Consider the following 24,585-nt stretch of genomic DNA (forward strand, 5'->3'; position numbering starts at 1 on the left):
TGGGTACAGTATTGCTTCAGTGAACTAAATAAAACTTGAATAGACTCCAATAGTTAATGAAGGCTTCAGCCTGACCCACACAGTGGTGGGGAGAGGTCGGCTGCTCGCTAGAGTGCTGGCGGCTGCCCGCCCGCGGAGCTGTATGCCCTTGGGCCTTGTCAGTAGGTTCAGGTGGTATCTGTCTTCACTTAGCAACATTTCTTGAGATTTCTTGCTGTGAATATAACAGTGTCTGTGGTTCTCAGGAATCCTAGAATTTTGGAATTTTACAACAGAAAGGGAAGCCACATTCTGTTGAGGTCACAGAGCAAACGGCAGAGTTGGGCCCAGAACCCATTTTTCCTGCCCTGTCACAGTACCTCCCTGCACTCTTACTTATCCCTGATTGCCCTTCTATCTTTCCGAAGTAGCCTGTGATGTTTGTGTCTAAAGTTTAAAACTAGTTATTTAACTTAAGATTGAAAGTTAGTGATTTTTTTTTAATCAGACAAGGGTTCTTTCCTGTAAAAATCCTTTCTGTCCCCGCAGACTTGGTTAAAGCCCCATCTCCGGGCTGTGTTTGCACACCCTGGACGTGGCGCTTGGCTGGCTTCTTGAGGTAACCTGTCTGAATGTGCATTCCTTGAAGCAGGGGACTGGGGCCCGTGGCCTTACTATTGTCTCATTTGGTTTTTGTTTTAAGTTTCCAATGCCGATTTGTAAATGTGCAATGCTGTTATGAAATCTTTGTCTCCATATTGGTGAATGTTGGTAATCCTTTGTAGATTTATAGTGGCCGTTGTGAAAGTAACTTTTGAATTATTATGTCTTCACAAAAATTCTGACTTTCTGCCTCTTACCTAATCTTAAAAAGTCAGTCAGCTCCACAGGAGTTGGTGTATTGGCCTTCAAGATTTGAACTTAGCGTGGCCAAAAAGCTTGTTTTTCACAAACCGTCAGAATTGTCCCCGCATCTCAACCCTTTATTGTCAACTTTTTGAAGATATTTAATAATGACCAGTCCTGAATTTAACCATTTTGTACTTTGAGGAGTAACTTGTCCCTGCTGCCCCTTCAGGGCCTGTGTGGTCTCTGAGTTTGGCCTAGCTTTGAGCTGAAACAATGGAGAAGCCCAGCTAATGCTTTCTGAGATTCCCATGGCTGCCAGATGAACCGAGTAACGAGATGATGAGATGACGTCTCCTTAGCGAGGGTCAGGCGGCCTTGCGGGACCTGCCTGTGTCTGGCTCACTCTCAGTCCCTTCTCCACCTCTCATCACTCTCACGCACCCCTTCCTTCCTGCCACAGCAGACCATGTAACCTCACGCAAGTAAGTGCATGTGATCCTCCATGCTGTTCTGCTTTTGCTTGATCGGAATCCTCTGCCTAGAACTTCTTCCATTCTTTCTTTTACTCTTTCTCTCTTTTTTTTTTTTTTGGAGCGGGGATGGAGTTTCACTCTTGTCACCCAGGCTGGAGTGCAATGGCATAATCTCGGCTCACTGCAACCTCTGCCTCCCAGGTTCAAGAGATTCTCCTGCCTCAGCCTCCCGAGTAGGTGGGATTACAGGTGCCCACCACATACATGGCTAATTTTGTATTTTTAGCAGAGACGGGGTTTCACCATGTTGGCCAGGCTGGTCTCGAACTTCTGACCTCAGAGGATCCACCCAACTTGGCCTGCTAAAGTGTTGGGATTATAGGCATGAGCCACTGCACCCAGCCTCTTCTACTATTTCTTTACACACAACTCAGGAGGTGAAATTGCCAAGAGTGAGGTGGATTGGAGTTAGGCATAGAGAGGGAAGTGCTGTCCCAATCCCAGCTTGAGCCTCTGGACAGATGGAGGCCACCTGCTGCAATGGGGAGGACAGGAGTCAAGCAGATTGGGGGGTTGGCAGCAGGCAGGGGGTGGTGCAGAGATCAAAGGTTTGGATGGAAAAATGTTCAGTTTAGGTGCTTCTGAGATAGCCAGGTAAAAAAGTGAGAAGAGGAGATGTATTTTTGGATCTGAAGCTCAGCGAGAGGTCACAAAATTTGGAATTGTCATCATATTTGAAATGAAGTGGATGAGCTCTCCAAGAAAGAGGATTTGAACAGTGAGACGGATTCATAAAGAATTGCGACGTTTAGAAATAGAATATGAGAAATGGGATATGCAGAGACAAGCGGAAATAAGGAAGAGTAGCCAGAAAAGATAGAAGGAAACCAAGAGGGTGTCAAACCTGGAGAACTGAAAGATGAGAAGGGATGCCACCTAGGCTTAATTGGCTTGTAGGGAGGTCATGGTCACCTTAGCAAGGTTACTAGAATTATGAGAAATATACTGAAGGGTGAGTGAGTGGGAGGATGTGGTGACAGCAGGAGAAGAAAATTCCTTCCAGAAGCTTGGCACCGCAGAAAAGTAGAGAGGTAGGGCCCTACTAGAGGGAGTGGGAGGGTGGAATGTGAGACCATTTGGTCGTTTGGTTTCTTTTGGGAATTTTCTTTTTGGATGGATGATACTAGGGCATTTTTTTTTTCATGCAATTAGAAAAAATTCAGTAGAAGGGCCAAAGAATATTACTGTCTTCTAGCTTGCTAGCAACTGATGGTTTTTAGCAGACTGGTGGATAGTACTCAGTAGTCACAAATACGCTAAGTGGGACCCACTTCTCCTATAAATTTACATTTGGAATATAAAAGAAAAAAAGGTTGGTGTTAAAAAGTTTGTTCATTTGAGTCCTATATCCTCGTTAGACAGGTAAATGGTATGGAGAGGCTTTCTTTTATGAAGTGCTTTGTTATTCTGTAGAATCCTGTCTTACACATAAATGACAGCAATTTATATTAAGCATTTTCCTTCACTAAATCTTTAGTTTGTGTCTTTTAATAAAATGCCACTGAATTTTCATGTCAGCAAGAGAGGTAGGTAAATTTGAATACAGAAACTAATTTAGCAGTCATTTAGTTAGGAGATGGAGATTTTAGAGCTGCCACTTCTAAAAGTGGAAAAGATGAGGATTAACTGACTTTTTTTTCTTACTTCTGCGGAATAAAAAATTAGAGCTGAAAAGGATCAAAGCCCAAAATGCATGACAATGGCCGTCTTTTTATAGGTGAATTAGATTGGAGATTGTGAAGATGATTTCATTCACACCTGCACAGGCATCCTTTGAAGCTCATTACTTTTTCTTTTGGTGTTCATTTAATAAATATATTCCTGAGAGAGGCATATTGAAGTATGATTTACGTTTCTTTAAAAAAAATTAAGGACTCCTCTTGCCATCTGCCTAGCATACTTATGAATGTCCTTACCCCAACTTTTAGGATTTAGAGTTTCTAGGAATCCAAACCTTTAAAGCCTGAGCAAAACACAATTGTAAGGTAAATTTAGCATAAAGAAAGGACAGTTTCAGTAAAAACTAAGCATAAATACATTTTGTATCACTTTCTATTTGGGATTTCAAGTGATGATATTTGCTTCCAGTAATCCAAATAATTGGCAGATAGTTTGGTGCAAAGTGAACCTATCAGAAGAGACGGGAACTTTGGAAAACAATAGTCTTTAGTTAGTTGGAAAGGAAGGCTGTGATTTTAAATGGCAAGCACCATCCTAGAAAGCAAGGAATAAGTATAAGAAAAAGAAGAACCAATGCAGTGTAAATATCTTGAAAATCTAGTTTAAAATAAATGTTTTGGCATTTGGGTTTAAGAGTGAAGGAGCACACTATAAACTTACTAAAATAATGAGTTAAAGTTAGATGTATTTTATTGTCTTGTCTTGTCTTGTATTTATTTTTTTGAGACAGAGTCTCTCTGTGTCACCCAGGCTGGAGCACAGTGGTGCGATCTCGGCTCACTGCAACTTCTGCCTCCTAGGTTCAAGAAATTCTTGTGCCTCAGTCTCCCAAGTAGCTGGGATTGCAGGCAAGCACCACCACGCCTGGTTAATTTTTGTATTTTTAGTAGAGACAGGGTTTCACCATGTTGTTCAGGCTGGTCCTGAACTCCTTACCTCAAGTGATCCGCCCGCCTGGGCCTCCCAAAGTGCTGGGATTACAGGTGTGAGCCACTGCGCCCAGCCAGACATATTGTATTTAGATGTTTATAATAGTTTCCCATTACAAATCAGGTTATTGCTTGCTTACACTGGTATATGGGTAGGGAAGAGGAAACAAGTTTTGAAATAGAATTTGCTGATCTAGGCCATCCATACTGGTTTATTTGTAGGAATAATAAGAGCTTATGTCCTTTGAGAAATGTGGAATTAGATATTGATTCTAGTGAGATTCCAGCATTAAAAAACTGTTCATTTCAAAGTTTTATTACTTTATCTGTCAGTAGCCTTGACAGTTTTATTTTATTAAAATTGGCCAAAACAGCAATGATTTGCATTTATTATATTATGCCTTTAGTGCTGGAAAATTAATATACCTAGGAAATACGTGACAAGGGCATAGTAGATTATTTTGAGGTATGAGCTGCTGTGATTTGTGTGATATACAGCAGGTAAGGTATTATATGGTATAGTCATAGATGATAATGGTACATTATTTTGTTCTTTAGATAGTTGGTAGGTGGTTGTTGGACTCTATCCATTTTATTTAGCGTGTGTACTGCTGGCTCTCTGCTTTGGAGATGGTCCTGGATTTAAGACAAAAGCAGATGCAAAATGGTTTCCCGACTAGGATGATAACACTAAAATCATGGGATATTCATTTTCTCAGGAAATAGAATGAGCAATTTCCTGAGCAAATGAATGCAAGCTAAAGTTGTTGATTTCTGCCTCACGTCACAGTTCAGAGTAGGTGGGTCGTGGTCCAGGAGGTCATCCAGAGATCCATGCTGGAGCGGGTGGCTCTGTCATTCCCCTGAATGTGACATGTCCAGGATTGGGTTTAAGACCTGCATATCCAGCCAGTGGGAAAGGGAAATCTAGGGCAAGTGGCTTTGTCTTTCTGAAGATGACCTAAACATTGAGTGCATTTTTTTTTCTGTTGTCTCCTTGGTCCAGTCTTAATCCACAGCCACAGCTCATTGTAGTCTCAAGCTGGGTGAAGGGCACCTGCTAAATCTGAAAGCTTAGTTACCAAAAGAATATGGAGAACATGGATTCCAGAGAGCATATTTCCAGCACAGACTAGGAGCTCCTTGAGATGGGGGGTAGTGGTTACAACAGATGCATCTCTTTTCTAAACCACAAGCAGTGCTTGGCTTATATTTGGTACTCAGTAAGTGTTTGGTGCGTTGAATTGACTATTAAAGCTAATCCTTTCCCTTCCAAAAGATGGAATTTGATCAGATGCTCTAAATTCTGCAGCGCCCCACGACCTTTCCTCCTCCTCCACTGTTTTCTCTCTATATTTAGGCCATTTTCCAGGATAAGCATACAAAAGAGAATATAATATTTACTTTTAAGATTTGCATGAAAATCTAAAATGTATTATAACAGGAAAAAAGAAAGTCTGTTCATTTTATTTGCATCACTACCTTTCTCTGTATTTGGACTTGATATTTACATATGCTTCGGGCAACTAAGCACATGCCAAATTGATACATCTCTTTTATTCAACAGAACGAATATCTGGTGATTGTGAAAGTAATCCTAAATAGAAAACATAGATATAGCATTTAGTTTATAACCTAGATTGGTATTTGTGATGTTCCCTTTTTCTTCAAATTATTAAATATATTTATATATATATTGTGAAGATGGGAACTAAGAAGTTACTAGTTTTATTTTTGCACAATTCTATATTATACCAATTATATAATTTGCTTAAAGCACTACACTAGTCCTTTGCTTATATTTTTACTATAAAATTAGAATTAGGAAAGGAAATTATATGACAATAATGAAATATTTGTACTTGAGATATTTATTCCATATACCTAAGATAAGAAATTGCTTAAAATAACATGGTATCTATTTGGCATGATAGCAGCTCTCTTGCTACTTAGAGCAAAAATCTGCTTTTAAAACATAGTGGCATATCTTATTAGTAGGAGAAAAATGTAATAGCAGGAAATAAGTTATTTAGGTATTATCATGTTCAGTGTCCTCATTTGGCACGTGTGGAAACCGAGGCACGAAGTCCTGAAACATCTTGACTTGCAATCTTTGGGAAGATGGTCATATTTTAGAAGGTCTTTTTAAAGGATGTGTCAGCAGATTATTATATATTAAGATCTATTGTTTGAGTTCCTTATGAGATATGAGATAAACTTACCCTTCAACACTCAAGGGAAATAGGGGGAAGCCAGGAAGAAGATGAGAATTAACTTGGGAGGGAGGGAGAGGTGATCCTGCCTGTGCCCCTCCAGCTATGGCCAGTGGAACAGATCCCGAGTCCCCGAAGAAGCTGCTGTTGTAGCTCGGTTGCTAACTCAAAGAGGGATAACTGGATTAGGAGAAAGCACATGGGAAAGGCATTTGTTCCTTGAAGTGTCTGTAGATTCGGGGGTTTGGGAGGGCCCCTGTGTAGAGATAGGGAGGGGGAGGGAAATGAGAAAGAATGTGTGCTTCCATTATTAAATCATTCAAGTGATTGAAATATATATGCAGGTGATACAGCAAATTTTTTTAATTGAATATAAGATACTTCATTATTATGACATTTCTTTAATGTCATTTCACATTAAATGTTGTGGCAAAAATCTAATAGGAATAAAGCCTGTGATCATTACAAATCAACTTTTCCTCCTAGATAAATGTTAGTTTTGAGCTCCTGGTGGGCACCCATCTCAGTGGTGAAGTTGACAAGTCATCTGTCGGGTGTGTGGAATAGGATAGGGTTTGGTAGCATCTCCCTCTCTCCTTGTGGTTCTCTTGAGCTGTTCACAGTGAGCATCCTAGTTTTCTTGCAGAGGGAAGGTAGCTGCACGGAGTGACCTGATCTTCGCTTTTTTTTCTGCTTGCAGAACAATCAACCATGACGACCGAATCTGGATCAGACTCGGAATCCAAGCCGGACCAGGAGGCCGAGCCCCAGGAGGCGGCGGGGGCGCAAGGGCGCGCGGGGGCGCCCGTGCCGGAGCCGCCCAGCGAGGAGCAGCAGCAGGCCCTGGAGCAGTTCGCCTCTGCTGCAGCGCACAGCACCCCGGTGCGGAGGGAGGTGAGCCCAGGCCAGAAAACTAAAGACTCCGTGTTTGCTGAGCTGCTCCAGGATCATCTTTAACCTTGGTCTCTCAGCCCTAGAGGCAGCTATGAGGGGTCATCCGTTGTTCCCATTCTAGCCCCAGGCAGATGAAAATGTATGCTATTTTAAGGCTTTCAGTGAATGACATTCCACAACCTTGCCTGGTAACTCCTTCTTTTAATTAAAACACTGAAACTCACTGAAGTCCAGGCTGGAGATTATTGGTCCTATCTGGATTTAGAGGAAAGATAGACAGCAAACTGACAGCTTTAATTATGCTTGTGGTTGTTTTTTCTTTCAAGCCTAAGGGCTAGAGTGAGTTTGCATTTCCCCAGGCATCGCCCTGACCCTAATGTTGCAGATCTGCTTTTATTATTATTATTATCATCATCATCATTATTATACTTTAAGCTCTGGGATACATGTGCAGAACGTGCAGGTTTGTTACATAGGTATACACGTGCCATGGTGGTTTGCTGCACCCATTAACCCATCACCTACATTAAGTATTTCTCCTAATGCTATCCCTCCCCTAGCCCTCCAGCTCCCGACAGCCCCAGTGTGTGATGTTCCTCTCCCTATGTCCGTGTGTTCTCATTGTTCGACTCCCACTTATGAGTGAGAACATGCGGTGTTTGGTTTTCTGTTCCTGTGTTAGTTTGCTGAGAATGATGGTTTCCATCCATGTCCCTGCAAAGGACATGAACTCATCCTTTTTTATAGCTGCATAGTATTCCATGGTTTTTTAGCAGATCTTCAGGTAGGTCTTTCCCTCCCTGTACACATCTATATTTTCAACTCTTTTCCCTGTACATGTTTGAATAATCAGGAATAATGCATTTCTTTTAAAAGCTTTAAAGGATGGTTTACCTGCAGGCCTTGAATAAGTCCATATTTAAATGTCTTTTGTCTTAAAACTTCAAACCTGGAATCAAAATGTTTTAGAGTGCCAATTTGTATGTAGTAAAGCAATCTGGTGTCCCCACAAGTGATTGGCCTCTTATATGTCAGAAGTGTTTCACACTAGAAATCCTAAGATGTTGAGAGAAGAGATTATAATTCAGCGTATTAGTGAAAATCTTTGGAAGTCACAACATTAAACTATATATTTGCAACCTGATTATTTTATTTCTTTACCTAGAGTATTTGCAGATTTGCCTTTTTTTTTTCAATTTTATACCTACTAAAAATTTGAGGCCGGGCACAGTGGCTCACGCCTGTAATCCCAGGACTTTTGGGAGGCCGAGGAGGGTGGATCACCTGAGATCAGGAGTTTGGGACAGCCTGACCAACATGGTGAAACCCTGTCTCTACTAAAAATACAAAAGTTAGCTGAGTGGTGGCGCACGTCTGTAATCCCAGCTAATTGGGAGGCTGAGGCACGAGAATCACTTGAACCCGAGAGATAGAGGTTTCAGTGAGCTGACATTACACCACTGCACTCCAGACTGGGCGACAGAGCAAGACTCTGTCTCAAAAAAAAATTTTTTTTTGTGGTAAAATATACATATAAAACTTACCATCTTTTTTAAGTGTACAGTTTAGTGATAATAAGTACATTTATATATTTATATAAAATATGCATTTTATATTATATATATTTATATTTTTTAAAAATTCCTTTCATCACTCCTCCTCCCTACCCTTCACCCTATCCTTCCCAGTCTCAGATAGTCACCGCTACTCCCCATCTTCATGAGATCCCGTTTTAGCCCCCACATATGAGTGAGAAGATGCAGTATTTGTCTTTTGGTGCTTGGCTTGTTTCACTTAACATAACAGCCTCTAGTTCCATCCGTGTGGGTGCAGATGACAAGATTTCATTCCTTTTTTCTGGCTGAATAATATTCCATTGTGTATATATACCACTTGCTAAAAAATTCATTCTCCTGTTGATGGGCATTTAGGTTGATTTCATATTTTGGCTGCTGTGAATGGTGCTGCAGTAAACACTGGAGTGCAGATGGCTTTTCTATATATCGATTTCCTTTCTTTCGGACGTATATCCAGTGATGGAATTGCTGGATCATATGATAGTTCTATTTTAGTTTTTGAGGAACCTCCATACTGTTTTTCACAGTGGCTGTACTAATTTACATTTCTACCAACAGCTTATGAGGATTCTCCTTTCCCCACATCCTTGCCAGCATCTATTACTGCCTGTCTCTTTGACATATGCTGTTTTAACTGGGGTGAGATGATATCTCAGTTGTAGTCTTGATTTGTGATTAATTTGTGATTAGTTAGTGACAGTGAGCATTTTTTTCATATACCTATTGGCCATTTGTATGTCGTCTTTTGAGAAATATCTGTGCAGATCTTTTGTCCATTTTTATTTTCTCTAACTATTGAGTTGTTTGAGTTCCTTAGATATTGTGGTTAATAATACCTTGTCAGGTAGACACTTTGCAATTTTTTTCTCCTATCCTGTAGGCTCTTTGTTAATTTTTTCCTTTGCTGTGCAGAAGTTTTTTTGGCTGGATGTAATCCCATTTGTCTATTTTGGTTTTGATTGATGCTTTTGAGGTCTTATACACAAAAAAACTTTGCTCAGACCAATCTCCTGGAGCATTTCCCCAGTGTTTTCTTCTGGTGGTTTCATAGTTACAGGTCTTACATTTTTAAGTCTTTAATCCATTTTGATTTGATTTCTGTGGATGGTGAGAAATATGGGTCTAATTTCATTGGTCTCATATAGTTATCCAGTTTTCCCTACACCCTTTACTGAAAAGACTGTTCCCCATTGAATGTTCTTGGCACCTTTGTCAAAGATGAGTTGGCTGTATATGTGGATTTATATCTGGATCCTCTATTCTGTTCCATTGTTTATGTGTCTACTTTTATGCCAGTACCATGCTGTTTTGGTTATTATAGCTTTGTAGTAAATTTTGAAGTCAGGTAGTGTGATGCCTCCAGCTTTGTTCTTTTTAGTCAGGATGAGTTTGGCTATTCGGGGTCTTTTGTAGTTCCATGTAAATTTGAGGACATTTTTTCTAATTCTGTGAAGAGTGTCATAGGTATTTTGTTAGGGATTCCATTGAATTTGTAAATTGCTTTGGGTAGTATTGCCATTTTAACAGTATTAAGTCTTCTAATCCATGAGCATGGAATATCCTTCCATTTTTTGTATTGTCTTCAATTTTTTTCATCAGAGTTTTATAGTTTTCCTTACATCAATCTTTCACTTCTTTGGTTAGATTGCTTCCTAGGTATTTTATGTTTTGTAGCTGTTGTAAATAGGATTGCTTCTTGATTTCTTTTTCAGATAGTTCACCATTGGCAAGTTTAAACACTGCTGATTTTTGTATGTTGATAAATTCTGCAATTTCACTGAATTCATCTATCAGTTCTCACAGTTTTTTGGTGGAGTCTAGGTTTTTCTAGGTATAAGATTATGTCATCTGTGAACAAGACTAAGTTGACTTCTTCCTTTTCAATTTGGATGCTCTTTCTTTCTTTTACCCAATTGCCCCAGCCAGGACTTCCAGTATTATGTTGTATAATACTGAAAGTGGGCATCCTTTACTTGTTCTGGCCCTTAGAGGAAAGGCCTTCAGTTTTTCACAATTCAGCACAATGCTAATGTGGGTTTTTCATATATGGCATGTATTATTTCAGGGTATGTTCCTTCTATACTGATTTTGATGAGGATTTTTAATCATAAAGGCATGTTGAATATCAGATGCTTTTTGGAGTCTGTTGAAATAATCATGGTTTTTGTTCTTGATTTGGTTCGTGTGATATATCATGTTGATTGATTTGCGTATGTTGAACCATCTGCATCCCTAGGATGAAGCACATTTAATCATGGTGAACGATCTTTTCAGTCCCCTTTTTAATGTGTTGTTGAATTCGGTTTGCTGGTATTTCACTGAGGATTTTTGCATCAATGTTCATCAGTGATATTGGCGTGTAGTTTTTGTTTCTGTTGTCACTTTGTCTGCTTTTGGTATCAGAGTAATATTGGCCTTGTAGCATGAGTTTGGAAGTATTCCCTCCTCTTCAGTTTTTTTTTTTTTTTTTTTTGAAGAGTTTGAGTAGGATCAGTATTAGTATTCTTTACATGTTTGACAGAATTCAAGTGAAGCCTTCAGGTCCTGGACTTTTTTTGATAGAAGACTTTTTATTATAGCTTTGATCTCATTACTCATGACTATTTTGTTGAGGTTTTCTGTTTCTTCATATTTCTTTCTTGGTGGGTTGTATGTGTCTAGAAATTTATCCATTTCTTCTGGGTTTTCCAATCTGTTGCCATATAGTTGTTCATAATAGTCGCTAATGAGTCTTCATATTTCTTAGGTCCCAGTTGCTATGTCTCCTTTTTCATGTCTGATTCTATTTATTTGGATCTTCTCTCTTTTTCTTAGTCTAGCTAAAGGTTTGTCGATTTTGTTTATCTGTTCAAAAACTCACCTCATTGCTTTGTTGATCTTCTGTATTTTTTTTGGTCTCAGTTTCATTTATTTCTGCTCTGATCATCATCGTTTCTTTTTCTTCTAATTTTGGGTTTGATTCATTCCTGCTTTTCTAGTTCCTTGAGGTGCATCATTGAGTTATTTATTTGAAGGCTATTTACTTTTTTGATATAGACATTTATTGCTCTCCACTTCCCTCTTAGTACTGTTTTTGTTACATCACACAGATTTTTTTGTCTTGTATTTCCATTTTCACTTGTGTTTCAAGAATTTTTTAATTTACTTCTTAGTTTCTTCACTGACTTATTGGTCATTCAGGGCATGTTGTTTAATTTCCATGTGTTTGTGTATTTTCTGAGGTTCCTCTTACTGATTTCTAGTTTTACTCCATTGTGGTCAGGAAAGATACTTGATATGATTTTTTTTTCTGGCTTTTTTTTATTTTTTAAGTTTGTTTGGACTTGTTTTATAGCCTAAGACATGGTCTGTTCTGGACAATGTTCCGTATTCTGATGAAAAGAATGTATTCTGCAGCAGTTGGGTGAAATGTTGTGTAAATGTTGGTTAGGCCTGTTAGATCTAGTGCAAGTTTAACTCCACTGTTTCTTTGTTGATTTTCTGTCTGGATGTTCTGTCCACTACTGAGAGTCAAGTATTGAAGTCCCCTACCATTATTGTACTGCAGTCTGTTTCTCCCTTTAGATTTGTGAATGTTTTATATACTTGGGAACTCTGGTGTTAGGTGCATAGACATTTACAATTGTTGTATCCTCTTGCTGAATTGTCCCCTTTATCATTATGTTAGTGACCTGCTTTTTCTCATTTTAGTCTTAGATTTGTAGTCTCTCTAGTGTAAGTATAGCTACATCTGCTCTTTTTTTGGCTTCTAGTTGTATAGAATGTTTTTTCCACCTTTTTACTTTCAGCCTTGTGGGTGAAGTGAATTTCTTGAAGGTAACATAGTTGGTTCTTGTTTTTATATCCATTTACTTACTTTAGGCCTTTTAATTGGAGAATGGAGGCCATTTACATTCAGTGTTATGGATAAGGACTTATTACGGCTGTTTTGCTGCCTGTTTCTGGTTGAGACTCCTCTTGTTCTTTTTTACATGATTTTCCTTTGTGGTTAAGTGATTTTCTCTGGTAGTGTGTTTTAATATGTTGCTTTTTATTTTTAGTGGATCTATTATAGGTTTTTGTGTTGTGGTTACCATGAGGCTTACCAAAAACATATTATAGACATAGCAAGTTATTTTAAACAGATGACAGCTTATCTTAGATCACAAATTTAAAAACAGAAACAAAGGCCAAAAAAACCCGCACATACACACATGCACGTGCGCACACACCCACCCACCAACACACACACACCAGTTCTACACTTTAACTCCATCCCCATTACATTTTGACTTAGTTGTCCTAATTTGCATATTTTAATATTACGTATCTCTTCACAGATTGCTGTAGATATTACTGTTTTTGATAGGTTGTCTTTTGGGCTTCATACTAGAGTTATGATTGTGGTAGTAGTAGTACTACATTGTACAGTAATTACAGTAAGAGAGTATTCTGGGTTTATCTATGTACTTGATTTTACCACTGAGTTTGAGACATTGAAAGGTTGTTTTTTATTTTTATTTTTTGCGCATTAGTGGTTTTTTATTTCAGATTGAAGAATTCTCTTTAGCATTTCTTTTAAGATGGGTCTGCTGGTGGTGAATTCTCTCTACTTTTGTTCTTTTGGGAAAGATTTGATCTCTCCTTTGTATTTGAATGATAATTTTGCTGGATTCTATATTCTTAGATGGCAGTTTTTTCTCTGAGCAGTTTAAAGAGGTCATTCAACTCTTTCCTGGCCTGTGTGGGTTTTCTTTGAGAACTCTGTTACCAGGCAATTTGGAGCTCCTTTACATGTTGTTTGTTTCTTTTTCTCTTGCTGCTTTTAGGATTCTGTCTTTGTTCTTGAGCTTTGAGAGTCTATTGCTTTGTGGTATTCTTATTTAGGTTGAATCTGTGTGATGTTCTCAGACTTTCCTGTACTTGAATATTTATATCTTTTGCGGGTTTGGAAAGTTTTCTGTGATTATTTCTTTGAATATGTTGTCTACCCTTCGCTCTTGCTCAGCTGCATCTTGAATACCAATAATTCTTAGGTTAGGTCTTTTGAGGTAATTTTCTGTATCTTGTATGTAGTCTTTGTTCTTTTTTGTTCTTTTTTCTTTCTTCTCTGTGTCTTTTCAAATAGCTGGTCTTTGAGCTCACTGAATCTCTCCTCTGCTTTGTTCAGTCTGCTAAGAGCCTCTAATGAGTTCTTCAGTTTACCAAATGTATTTCTCAGTTCTGAGATTTCTGTTTGATTTCTTAAAAGTATTTCAATCTCTTTATCAAATATATCTGATACATTTGTGAATTGCTTTTCATTTTTATCTTGAGCTCATGAGTTTCCTTAAAATTGGTATTTTGAATTCTTAGCTCATAAATCGCCATCTTGTAGGGTTGGATTTTCCCTTGTCTTTTTGGGGAGGTCATAGTTTCCTGTTTGCTGTTGTTTCTTGTGGGTGGGTGTCTGTGTCTTTGTATGGAAGGATTAGTTTTTAATTCCAGTTTTCTCTGTCTGTCTTGTTTTGTTTTTTATTGGATATGTTTGCTTAGAAATTTTTTACCGCTCAGCCTCTGCCACCGCTTTGGCCCTAGGTGACCTTTAAACCCAGGTTTGCCTTGGCTCTAGTAAGCGATGGGAGTGCTGCTTGTTCTGAATGAGGGAAGTCCCAAAGGGATTCTCCTGGCAGTGTGAGATGGCTGACTAGGAGTTTGTGCCCAAGGGATCTGTGGAATGTGCCTTCTCCAGCGTGGTGCTGCTGAACAGCCGCTGTGATTCGGTGTCTTCTTTGGCCAAGTTACAGAGCAGAGTGTCCAGGACTAGGGCTGGTGGTCCCATCTCCCAGCTTTTTCTCTGCGTGTTCTCGGGGATATTTCTCTCTTCAGGCAGTCACATCACTTCCTTCCCATGGGTTAAGGCAAGGACAGGTCTCCTGCAAGGAATCCCAGGAAGGTGAGAAAGCTGGTCGACCACCTCAGTCTCACTTTTCCAGTATCACTTTTCCACGAGTTGGGGGAGGATTTTCTGCACTTTTATTGCCGGGCAGAATCAGGGGGAGGGCATCATGACTATGGAAGTCCAATTCTTCTTCCATCTGCATGGAGTTTTCCCATTTCTCCGTGGCCTCAGGATCTGTCTTGTCCTCATGTTTGAGTTCTGGGTTGTTGCTGGTGAAAATCTTGTGCTGTATATTTGTTTTAGGTTTTCTGCGGAGGAATGGGAGGAGGGAAACCAGCGCGCTTCTGTGCCACCATTTTAAAATGAATGTCGCAAGTTCTGCTTTAAACTATATTAATAATAACAATTGTTTTCACTTTATAAATAGCTGCTCTGTCTGATCTCAGATGCTTTGTGATGGAGAGCAGGGAGATCCCATCCCAGCTTAGTAGACAAACCTTAGAAACTGTTGTAGCCATCATGGTTTACTTTTACCTTTTCTTTTTGTGGAGGAATGATGATGGTAGTGTTTGGCTTTCTTTTTGTTTATTTTGTTTTTTTAATCTTCAAACATTTAAAATTACTAAAGTAAATGTTTGCCTTTTCTTCATTCTTTCCTTTTTACTCTGAAATGAAATAACATGAAAATGGCAGATAGTTATAGAAAAGTATGAATATCTATACCTAGACATGATGAAATATACTTTCTTTATCTTCTATAGTCAGATACAAAACAAGAGAAATGACACTAACAGGGAGAGATGACTGGCTGCAAAAGGCAGAGACCTTGGAGTCTTGTCTCTTCTAGTCATTGTTTTACCATCTTCAGAGAACTCATGCAAGTCCCCAAGCCTCAGCTTCATCTACAAAATGAAGAGTTCAGAAAAGATAGTTTCTGAGATTCTTCCACAAAATTCTTTTATTCAGACTAGGAAGCTAACTGTTGGAGGTAAAATGAAGCTGATTTTGGTACATAGTGATGATTAGAACATGGGTTTGGCTGGATTTTGAATTCCATTCAAATCCATTGAATTTATGCCTCAAGAAAATTTCTTAGACTCCCCATGTCTCGCTTTCCTTATATGCAAATGAGGGTAATAATACCCATACCATAGAGCTACTGTGAGGATTAAAAGAGATTGAGGATTTGCTAAAATCCGATATTTAAAATTAGAACACATCATGTGACTATGATTGACATTTCATTTGAGGTACTTAGTCTGCTATTTTTAAGTTCTTAAAGTTTTTTAAAAAATATGTAAAGGCCTCAGTCACGGGTTCATGTTTCCGGTGTTCCCAGAAACAATGCCTATCCTTTGAATGTTGACGCCTTAAGATGCCTCTGGAATTGACATTTAAAGTAACCCAGAAGCTTATTCTCATACAGGTATTTTTATTTTAGTAAAGGAAAAGTGAAATTTTGTCTTCCCTGTTACATAGAAAATGTTGATTTCAGGTAAAATCTAAATAAAAATGTATTAATAGCTTCTAATGACCTTTGCCTATGAAGAGACAAAAATAAAACTTAAATGTACAAAATTTGTGTAAGTTATAAAGCACTTAACGAATGTGTTATTGTTGTTGATAATACAATACCACAGTAATCAAACTCTGTAAATTACCTCAAGGCTAAAATTAATGACAATTTTATGATTTTCTTGCACTTACTATTTTAATGCTTTGCTATAGAAAGACAATGGTTAAATAAGTAGGACTGGGTTGCCAGAGCAGATTTTCTTTAGTTTACTTTTTTTTTTCTTTTTTTTTTAGCTAAAACTTGCCTTCTCAACTATTTTGGCCTTTAGAATTGGTTATTCAATTTTTTGTTGCTTTCTTTTCATAAGCTCAGCAGATTGGTCTCTTTCAATTCTTAAGGAGTTCTCAAGACTTTGCCTTGAAATCCTGGGCAAGATAGAAGTGGAGGAGAGGAGTATATTAGCAATCTTTTGGGTGGAAAACAAGATAGAAAATGACGATAAAGCAGAAATCTGTACCTAAAACCCAAAATAAATATACCCAAATACCTTTGTAATTATATTAGTGTTATAAAAATGTAAAGTCTAATAGAAAAGTTAAGATGATAAACCATCAATACTGTCTTTACCTTTTGAGCCCATGAATTTTTAGCACCAGGCTGATAGTATGTTCATGGGAGGGGAAATTCCACGCTTATTTCAAAGCCCTAAACAGAATTTTGGTACATATCTTCCTTTGGACTGTCAGCATATATTTGCAGACTAGTGACAGTGGTGGCATGGCCCAAGGATTGAATTTGCAGTACTACCATTGGTGGCCATTTAATAGGTAGAAGATGGATGTACAGAGAGAATAGTTGGAGATCTGTGTGCACATTTCCAAAGAGATTGGTTTATGGGAGAATGTTACTGTTACTTAAGATGTCCTCTGCAGTTTTGTATCTAGCCTGGACTAGTCTGTTATGGTTTGAAAGCAGATTAAAGCTATTGGACAGATGTGATATGTTCTTACACTGGCTCGTTACAGTGAAGGGAAGCAGACATAGGGGATTACTTTGTGATGAATTTCAGTTCTGCTGACTTCATTGAATTGATTGAGAGCTAAATTAAACATTTTAACAGTTATAAAAGTTAATACTGAAAAGATTAATACTTGAAGCTCTCCAAGCCTTAGAGTTTATCAGATATCTAGTATATGTAGGGATGAGGCAGTTATATAACAAGTTGTGGAGTATAGAAGGATCTGGTGAATTGAAAAAATAGAACATATAAGATGAAATCTAAACAGTACATTTTAAAGGCCTGTACTATCTTATCCTTTTTAAAAAGTCAAGAGTCAAGTATTCATTGTTTGCTTATTGAAATCTTGATAGCATTTGCTAACTCAGTGGTTCTAAAGTAAATCTTGGAGTTAAAATGAAATAAGGCCTTATTAATACATTTAAATGGCAAACAGTATTTAGGCAAATATTATAAATATCTGTATATTTATATCTAGTCCTAATATCCTAATTCAGTATCTCTCCTCTATGAAATAGAAAGCAGTTTTGTGCTATTGCATGAGCAATGCAATATTTATTTCCCATCTTGCAATGAAAACTGTTGATTGTTTGCTCTTCACAGGTCACTGACAAGGAACAGGAGTTTGCTGCCAGGGCTGCGAAACAGCTCGAATATCAGCAATTAGAAGACGATAAACTTTCTCAGAAATCATCTAGCAGTAAACTCTCTCGGTCTCCATTAAAGATTGCCAAAAAGCCTAAAAGCATGCAGTGCAAAGTGATACTTCTAGATGGATCAGAATATACCTGTGATGTAGAGGTAAGTGTGTGTCTTAAGACTTTTTTGTCCTAGATACTGAGAGCTGGAGAATGTTGGTATAAAATATACAAGATGCCTCTTTATTTCTGTAGGACTCTGGGAAATGACTCAAACCCAGTCTCTAAATATAAAATGATTTCCTAGTCTCTAACAGGGGATCAGATTAAAAATATGTGTAATGTCCCAAAATGTTACAATCAAAAGTAAAATGTGATCGTATATTTTTTAAAAGATAAAATCTCCAACAATATGGTAGGAACAAAAAAAAAACATTTGAAAGCTTTAAAAACAGACTTTAATATCCTGGCTGTGAGCTATTATTTACATGAATTTTATCCTTTTTTTGCATAATTTATGGCCACGTCATTTGTTACTTGGTGGAAAGCTTACAAATTCTGTACATAGGGGTGGTGGGATAATTCGAAAACGTCCATGACCTTCTCTTGCTTGGAGAATGAGTAATTTTTAAAATGCACATTGTGGTGGGCATTGCAGTTTCAGTGTAAAAGGGTATACTCTTTGTTCTTCTTTGTAAGGAAAACAGATTCCTCTCAGAGAAATGGCAGTTGAATGCCTTTTGTCAGAGATGTTTGTCAAGACTAAATTAGCAGATGAGAACACAACCTGTCTGGAGCTGCAGAGACGGCTGATTGTTGAGTTCTCTGAGTATAAGGGAGAATTCACACAGGGCATGAATTCAGGCTCTAGGAGCAGGTCTGTGTGTGCACCAAGATGGAGTGGCTTGCACTTTTAGCAAGGTGATTCCATTTCAGATGTGGTGTCTTCATTCAAAGAGCTCATTCTTCCTGCCTCCAGCTCCTGCCCTTGTCATAAAGAGGGGAGGGTATCACACACATCTCCAAGCCAGCCCCTCTACCCTCTCATTCCACCATGCTTTCAAAGTCCACCCTTTCCTCAGGCTTGTGCTGAGACTCTGTCCCAGGCAGCACAGTCAGTGCACACGTGTGTGTCCTCACATATTTCTCTTCCTCGTCCCTCATGACAGCTAATACCAAGCCCATCTTATTTCCCATGTTCCCATTTACTCTGCTTCCTCTGTCTCCCAACTCCCATATAATTCCTGTTATGTTTTGTAAAATGCACTCATGCACCCAGTATTTTTCTTGGAACAGAAGATTCAAATCCATTTCACGTTGAATTCATTTAGGATGAGGATGAGAGGTGGGTTACTAAATTGTTACAGATTGCAGGAACATAGAAAAAATTATATGGTTTTTGAAAATAAAGTCCTACATCAAAAATTATTTAGTCTGTTGTATACCAATTTATAGAAAATTTAGTCATCCTGTATCCTTATAAACATTGATGGGCCGCTGCAGGAATCCCCAAGGACCGTGCACAAAACTATTTCTTGCCTTTTTCTGGCTTTGATTTTGTTTAATTTCTTAGACCAACGTGTCCAATTCCTCATCCAGATATGTACCCTGGAAACAGGCAGCTCCAGTAATATACTTCTAACTGAGTTTTACTGTGAAACTTACAGGACTTTTATAACCTTGAGAGATACTGTATTTTTTCAGTGTAGATGCATTTTCTGGAAAAATTGATCCAAGTCAAGAGAAACTTTTCCTCTTAACTTTGAGGAGAGTTTTTCTATTGATTGCATTTATATAATGGAATGAATAGAGTAAACTGGCCATCTTCGAGTCCTGGCTATCAGAGTCTTCCAAGAGTCTAGAAGAACGTTTATAGTGTTTCACATAGAGAGGATGATGCCTTCGGGTTGACCGAGGCACAAGTAGTATCGAACATTTTGTCAAATTTAATTTATGTCTGTGCTTCAGATTCATTATAGATAATCACTGTGGTTACAAATTTTTTATTTTATATTTACCTTTCTTTTAATGTCACTGTGAACATTTTGAGTGGCACAGCAAACTTGGCCAGTAATTTTCCTCTATAATAAATTATTTTTATACATTTGACAGATTCTTAAGAGTAACTTTTTTTCTGGGATATAAAAACTTTTGCTGGTAGAATTTTTTCAGTTTCACCACAGACATTGATATCAGAAAATACGTGTTCATGACTGACATCTTTGTGAAGAAGATGGAGAAATTTGGACACGGTAAAGTTCATGGATTAATTTGTAACCGATTGGTTGAACAAGAAAAATGAATTGTAAATCAAGCAGAGTGATTCTCAAGGAGGCAATGAGGTGCTAGTTAAAACAAACAAAACAAAACAAAAGAAAACGTGTTACAATGGCTCTTGTGTTTTGATAGAAAGAAACAATGGAAAGTAAAGTTTGGCTGGTGAGCTACACACGGGGCATACTAGGTAAACAGAGAAGGGAAAGCATTGTCCAGGGAAGGTGTGCTTCGGTGTTGGCTCTCCTTGAAACTGAGTCTGTATCAAAGACTTGATGAAAGCACAGAAACACAACTGAACAATTATTTTTTAAGCAATATAGAGCTTTAAAGCCTACATTGCTTATTTAAAGAGGTTGATGCCTCAAGTGTCAGAATCCAGTTTTATTATGAAATGGACAGTGTGGGACACTGAAGCAAAGCAGGAAAGCTAACATTTAGCAGGAGTGGAGGTAAAACTTTACTCTGATGAAAGGGATCAAGTACAAAATGGAAATGTGTTTGCGAGAGGGGCAGTCAGACTTGGTAACAGTTTGGGTAAAACTCATCTTTAGCTTTGAGTTCATTACAAGCTCATCGTGAACCAACAGTGTGTTACAGTTGTCAAAAGCATTTTGTAATCACAGGCTGTTCCGTGGAAGCGTAGTGTTCGGTTTGCAGAAGGCAGCGAGCCATCCTGTTCCCTGCGTTGCACAGATCCTGCCTGCAGGGCTATGTTTCAATCACATGCGATAAATGCTCTGAAGCCACCAGACTGGGGAGGGCTGTTGGTAACCCGTGTGGTTTCAAGGAACTTCCTTAAAGTTTCTGAACCTAGGTTTCCTCAACAGAAAGATAAGGGTGAAAATACTTGCCTTGAAAGGCATCATTGAGAAGATTAAAGCAAATAATTTATTTGAACACTTTCTGGGATGTAGCATATTCGTAATGGTCTGTGTTTGGTAATGATAATACGAACAATGGACTTTGACTTGAGCTTATTCAGCAAGAATTATAGGATGGTGAATGATCTGGAAACTTTCATATGAGGAATGGTTAGAGAAATAGGATGTGTTAAATATGGAAAAAAAAAAAAAGATTGGTGTGGAGGACAGGAAAGCTATTCTCAGTTACTTGGAAAGGTGGAGACTGAAGGGTTATTGTAACTTTTATGTATAAAAAGCAAAACTAAGGTAGAAGTTACAGAAAGTCAGATTGTAAGTTAACAGGAAAATAATGTCTTTAACGATCGCTGTCAACCTTGTGATGACATATGCACTACCATGGGGAGGGTTCCTGTAGAAACTGTAGGTGCGATTATGGAAGCCACTGGTTCCTCAGATGCTGCCTCAGACCATACCACATCCAGTGCCCCTTCCTACTGCCACTGATGGACAGAAGAGACATACAGACACAAAGAAACCAGACTGAAAGAGGCGGAATTGTTTCTCCAATCCCTCTCTCCAATATGTGGAGTTATAGATGAATTAAGAATGAAGGCGATGATAACAGATGAAACTTTTTTTTGCATTTAATAAGGCATCAAAAAGAGCATTTTATTTTCATAAAATTGTGATGTTTTTCTCCATGGCATATTGAATGCCTTCATCACATCAACTGAAAATCATTAAGGCTCAAGTCTGCCATGATGGTAACATGAGAATTTATAGTCACCTGTAAAAGACTCCCTGGCAACACACACACACACACCACACACACACCACACACACACACATGCCACACACCACACACACACCACACACACACACACCACACACACACCACATAATAATTCAATAATAATAATAACTAATAATACACCCACACATAATAATAATACACCCCCACACACACACACCACATGACTACTAATAATAATAATTCACACACACACACACTACTAATAATAATTGATAATAACTATACAATAATAATTCATTAATAATTCATACTACTACACCCACCACACACACACACCAATACCACACCATACACACACACACCCCACACAAAACACCACACACCAATAATACCACACACACCACACACACGCCCCACACACCCCTCACACACCGCACACCACACACCACACACACCACACACCACATACACACAACCACACACACACACCACACACACACCACACACCACACACACAACCCCACACCACACACACACCACACACACACTTACACACACACCACACACACACACACCAAGCACACACCACACACCACACACACACCCACACACACACACCACACACCACACACACACAACCCCACACACACACACACCACACACACACACCCTACACACACACACCACACACACACACACCCACACAATACCACACACCACACACACACACCCACACACACACACCACACACACACCCCCCACACACTCACAAGCACACCACACACACACCACACACCACACACACACACAACCTCCCACACACACACCACACACACCACACACACACACCACACCGCACACACACACCACACACGCACACACACACACCCACACACACACCACACACACACACACCACACACACATCATACACACACACACACCACACACACACACCCCACACACACACGCCACACACACCCCACACACCACACACACACACCCCACACACACACACCCACACACCACACACACACGCCACACACACACATACACCACACACACACCCCCACACACACACCACACACACACCACACACACACCACACTATCACACCACACACGCCTACACACCACACACACACACCACACACACACACACACCCCACACACCACACACCACACACACACCACACACACACACACACACCCCACACACCACACACCACACACACACCCCCATACACACACACAACCACACACACACACACACACCACACACACACCACACACACACAACCACCACACACACCACACCACACACCACACACAACCACACACACACCACCACACACACCAATACACACACACAACCACACACACACACACACCACACACACACTACCACACCACACACCACACACACACACAACCCCACACTCTCACACACCACACGCACACACACACCACACACACAATTCACACACACACCACACATACACCACACACACCACACACACACACCCCACACACACACACCACACACCACACACAAACACAATACTGACACCACACACAATACACCCACACACACCACACACGCACACACACCACACACACACCACACACACACACACACCAATAATACACACCAGCCACACACACCCCCACACACACACACACACCCCCACACACACACACACGGCCACAGTGGGAGAGACTCATCGACCCAGAAAGCAAGATAGAAGGAGTAGTTATCTGAGAGCAATGACTGAACACTTACTGCCTGTTTGATCCCACCAAGCTTCCCCTGACACCCATGTTTCGGATGTTAGCCTTTCTAGATCAGACTTCTCTTAACTTCCCCTTCTAGCAGTCAGCTTAGATCATTGTAGTATCTCCAAGTTTCATTTGAGATTTTTTTTTTTTTTTTTTGAAACGGAGTCTCGGCCTGTCACTTCAGGCTGGAGTGCAGTGGCGCAATCTTGGCTCACTGCAAGCTCCGCCTCCCCGGTTCACGTCATTCTCTTGCCTCAGCCTCCCAAGTAACTGGGACTACAGGCACCCGCCACCACGCCTGGCTAACTTTTTTGTATTTTTAATAGAGACAGGGTTTCACTATGTTAGCCAGGATGATCTCAATCTCCAGACCTCGTGATCTACCTGCCTTGGCCTGCCAAAGTGCTGGGATTACAGGCGTGAGCCACCGCACCTGGCTGAGAGACTTTTTCCTCGCTAATTTTTTTTTCAAACTCAGTCTTGATTATTTAAAATATAAGAAAAGATCTTATTATGGCGAGCCTGATACATATGTTTGAGAAATATTTACACTCTGCCAGATTTTCATGTATGCCAACAAAATCACTATGTGATTCTCTTCCTCTTGTACTGTTAGAGAATGCAATCAGTGTCCTTCAGCAAGTTGGTTACTGTTGTTGATGTTTATTTCTCAGACATAAATTTTAAAAGAGAAAATAAATAAAAATACCTCAGTCCCATGCAATGGAGGTAACAGTCCTCCCACTCATCCCATTTATTTTCATTTTGTTGCTTCCATGTTTGGTGACTGATTGGAGTCTGACTGATTAGTGTACAATGTATTCCTAGTGACTATCCAATTAGGACTTTGCTTTCTTTATTTGGGCACCGTTCTAATCTAGTCTGATTTTGTTTTGGGAAAATAAGTCAAGCTTGATCTCACATCTCAGTCCATGTTTCATCAGATAGGTTTGCTGCTGCATCTATTAAAAGTTTCAGCCATTGTGTAATGCGGTTTGGTTTGTTTTCCATGAGAAGCCCTGTTGGTGGAGTTGTCCAGAGCATTGCTGTAAGAGCGGTAGGTGTTACTCAAAGGGTCCTGCCATGTTTCTCTCCCCATGTGAAAGTCAGCCCCTAAATATTGCCAACTTAATAATGAGGGCAATTTACAGCTTATAGGACCCAGGTACATCCATGCTGGACTAGTATTCCAGGGAAACATGCCAATGAATGGGCCACAATGAAGAGA

The 24,585-nt window shown here is 39.4% G+C and overlaps 1 protein-coding gene across 38 annotated transcripts in view; it reads left to right on the top strand.

The window, feature by feature from the left end:
- Positions 1–24,585, top strand: part of EPB41L3 (erythrocyte membrane protein band 4.1 like 3) — a 236,963-nt gene that overhangs the window by 132,788 nt on the left and 79,590 nt on the right. For 36 of the 38 annotated variants that reach the window (XR_001897203.2, XM_017951564.2, XM_017951565.2 and 33 more), the window contains 2 exons: positions 6,884–7,077; positions 17,652–17,849. Coding sequence is in view for 37 of the 38 variants with exons in the window: in XM_017951564.2 (XP_017807053.1) it covers positions 6,884–7,077; positions 17,652–17,849 (392 nt within the window). In the remaining variant the exon portion in view is untranslated. Of the gene's footprint in view, positions 1–251; positions 1,311–6,883; positions 7,078–17,651; positions 17,850–24,585 lie in introns of those variants that run through there. The other 2 variants (XM_009192419.4, XM_031658720.1) reach the window with 2 other exon arrangements.

This window comes from Papio anubis, chromosome 19 (genome assembly GCF_008728515.1).
Source record: "Papio anubis isolate 15944 chromosome 19, Panubis1.0, whole genome shotgun sequence".
Classification (NCBI taxonomy): domain Eukaryota; kingdom Metazoa; phylum Chordata; class Mammalia; order Primates; family Cercopithecidae; genus Papio; species Papio anubis.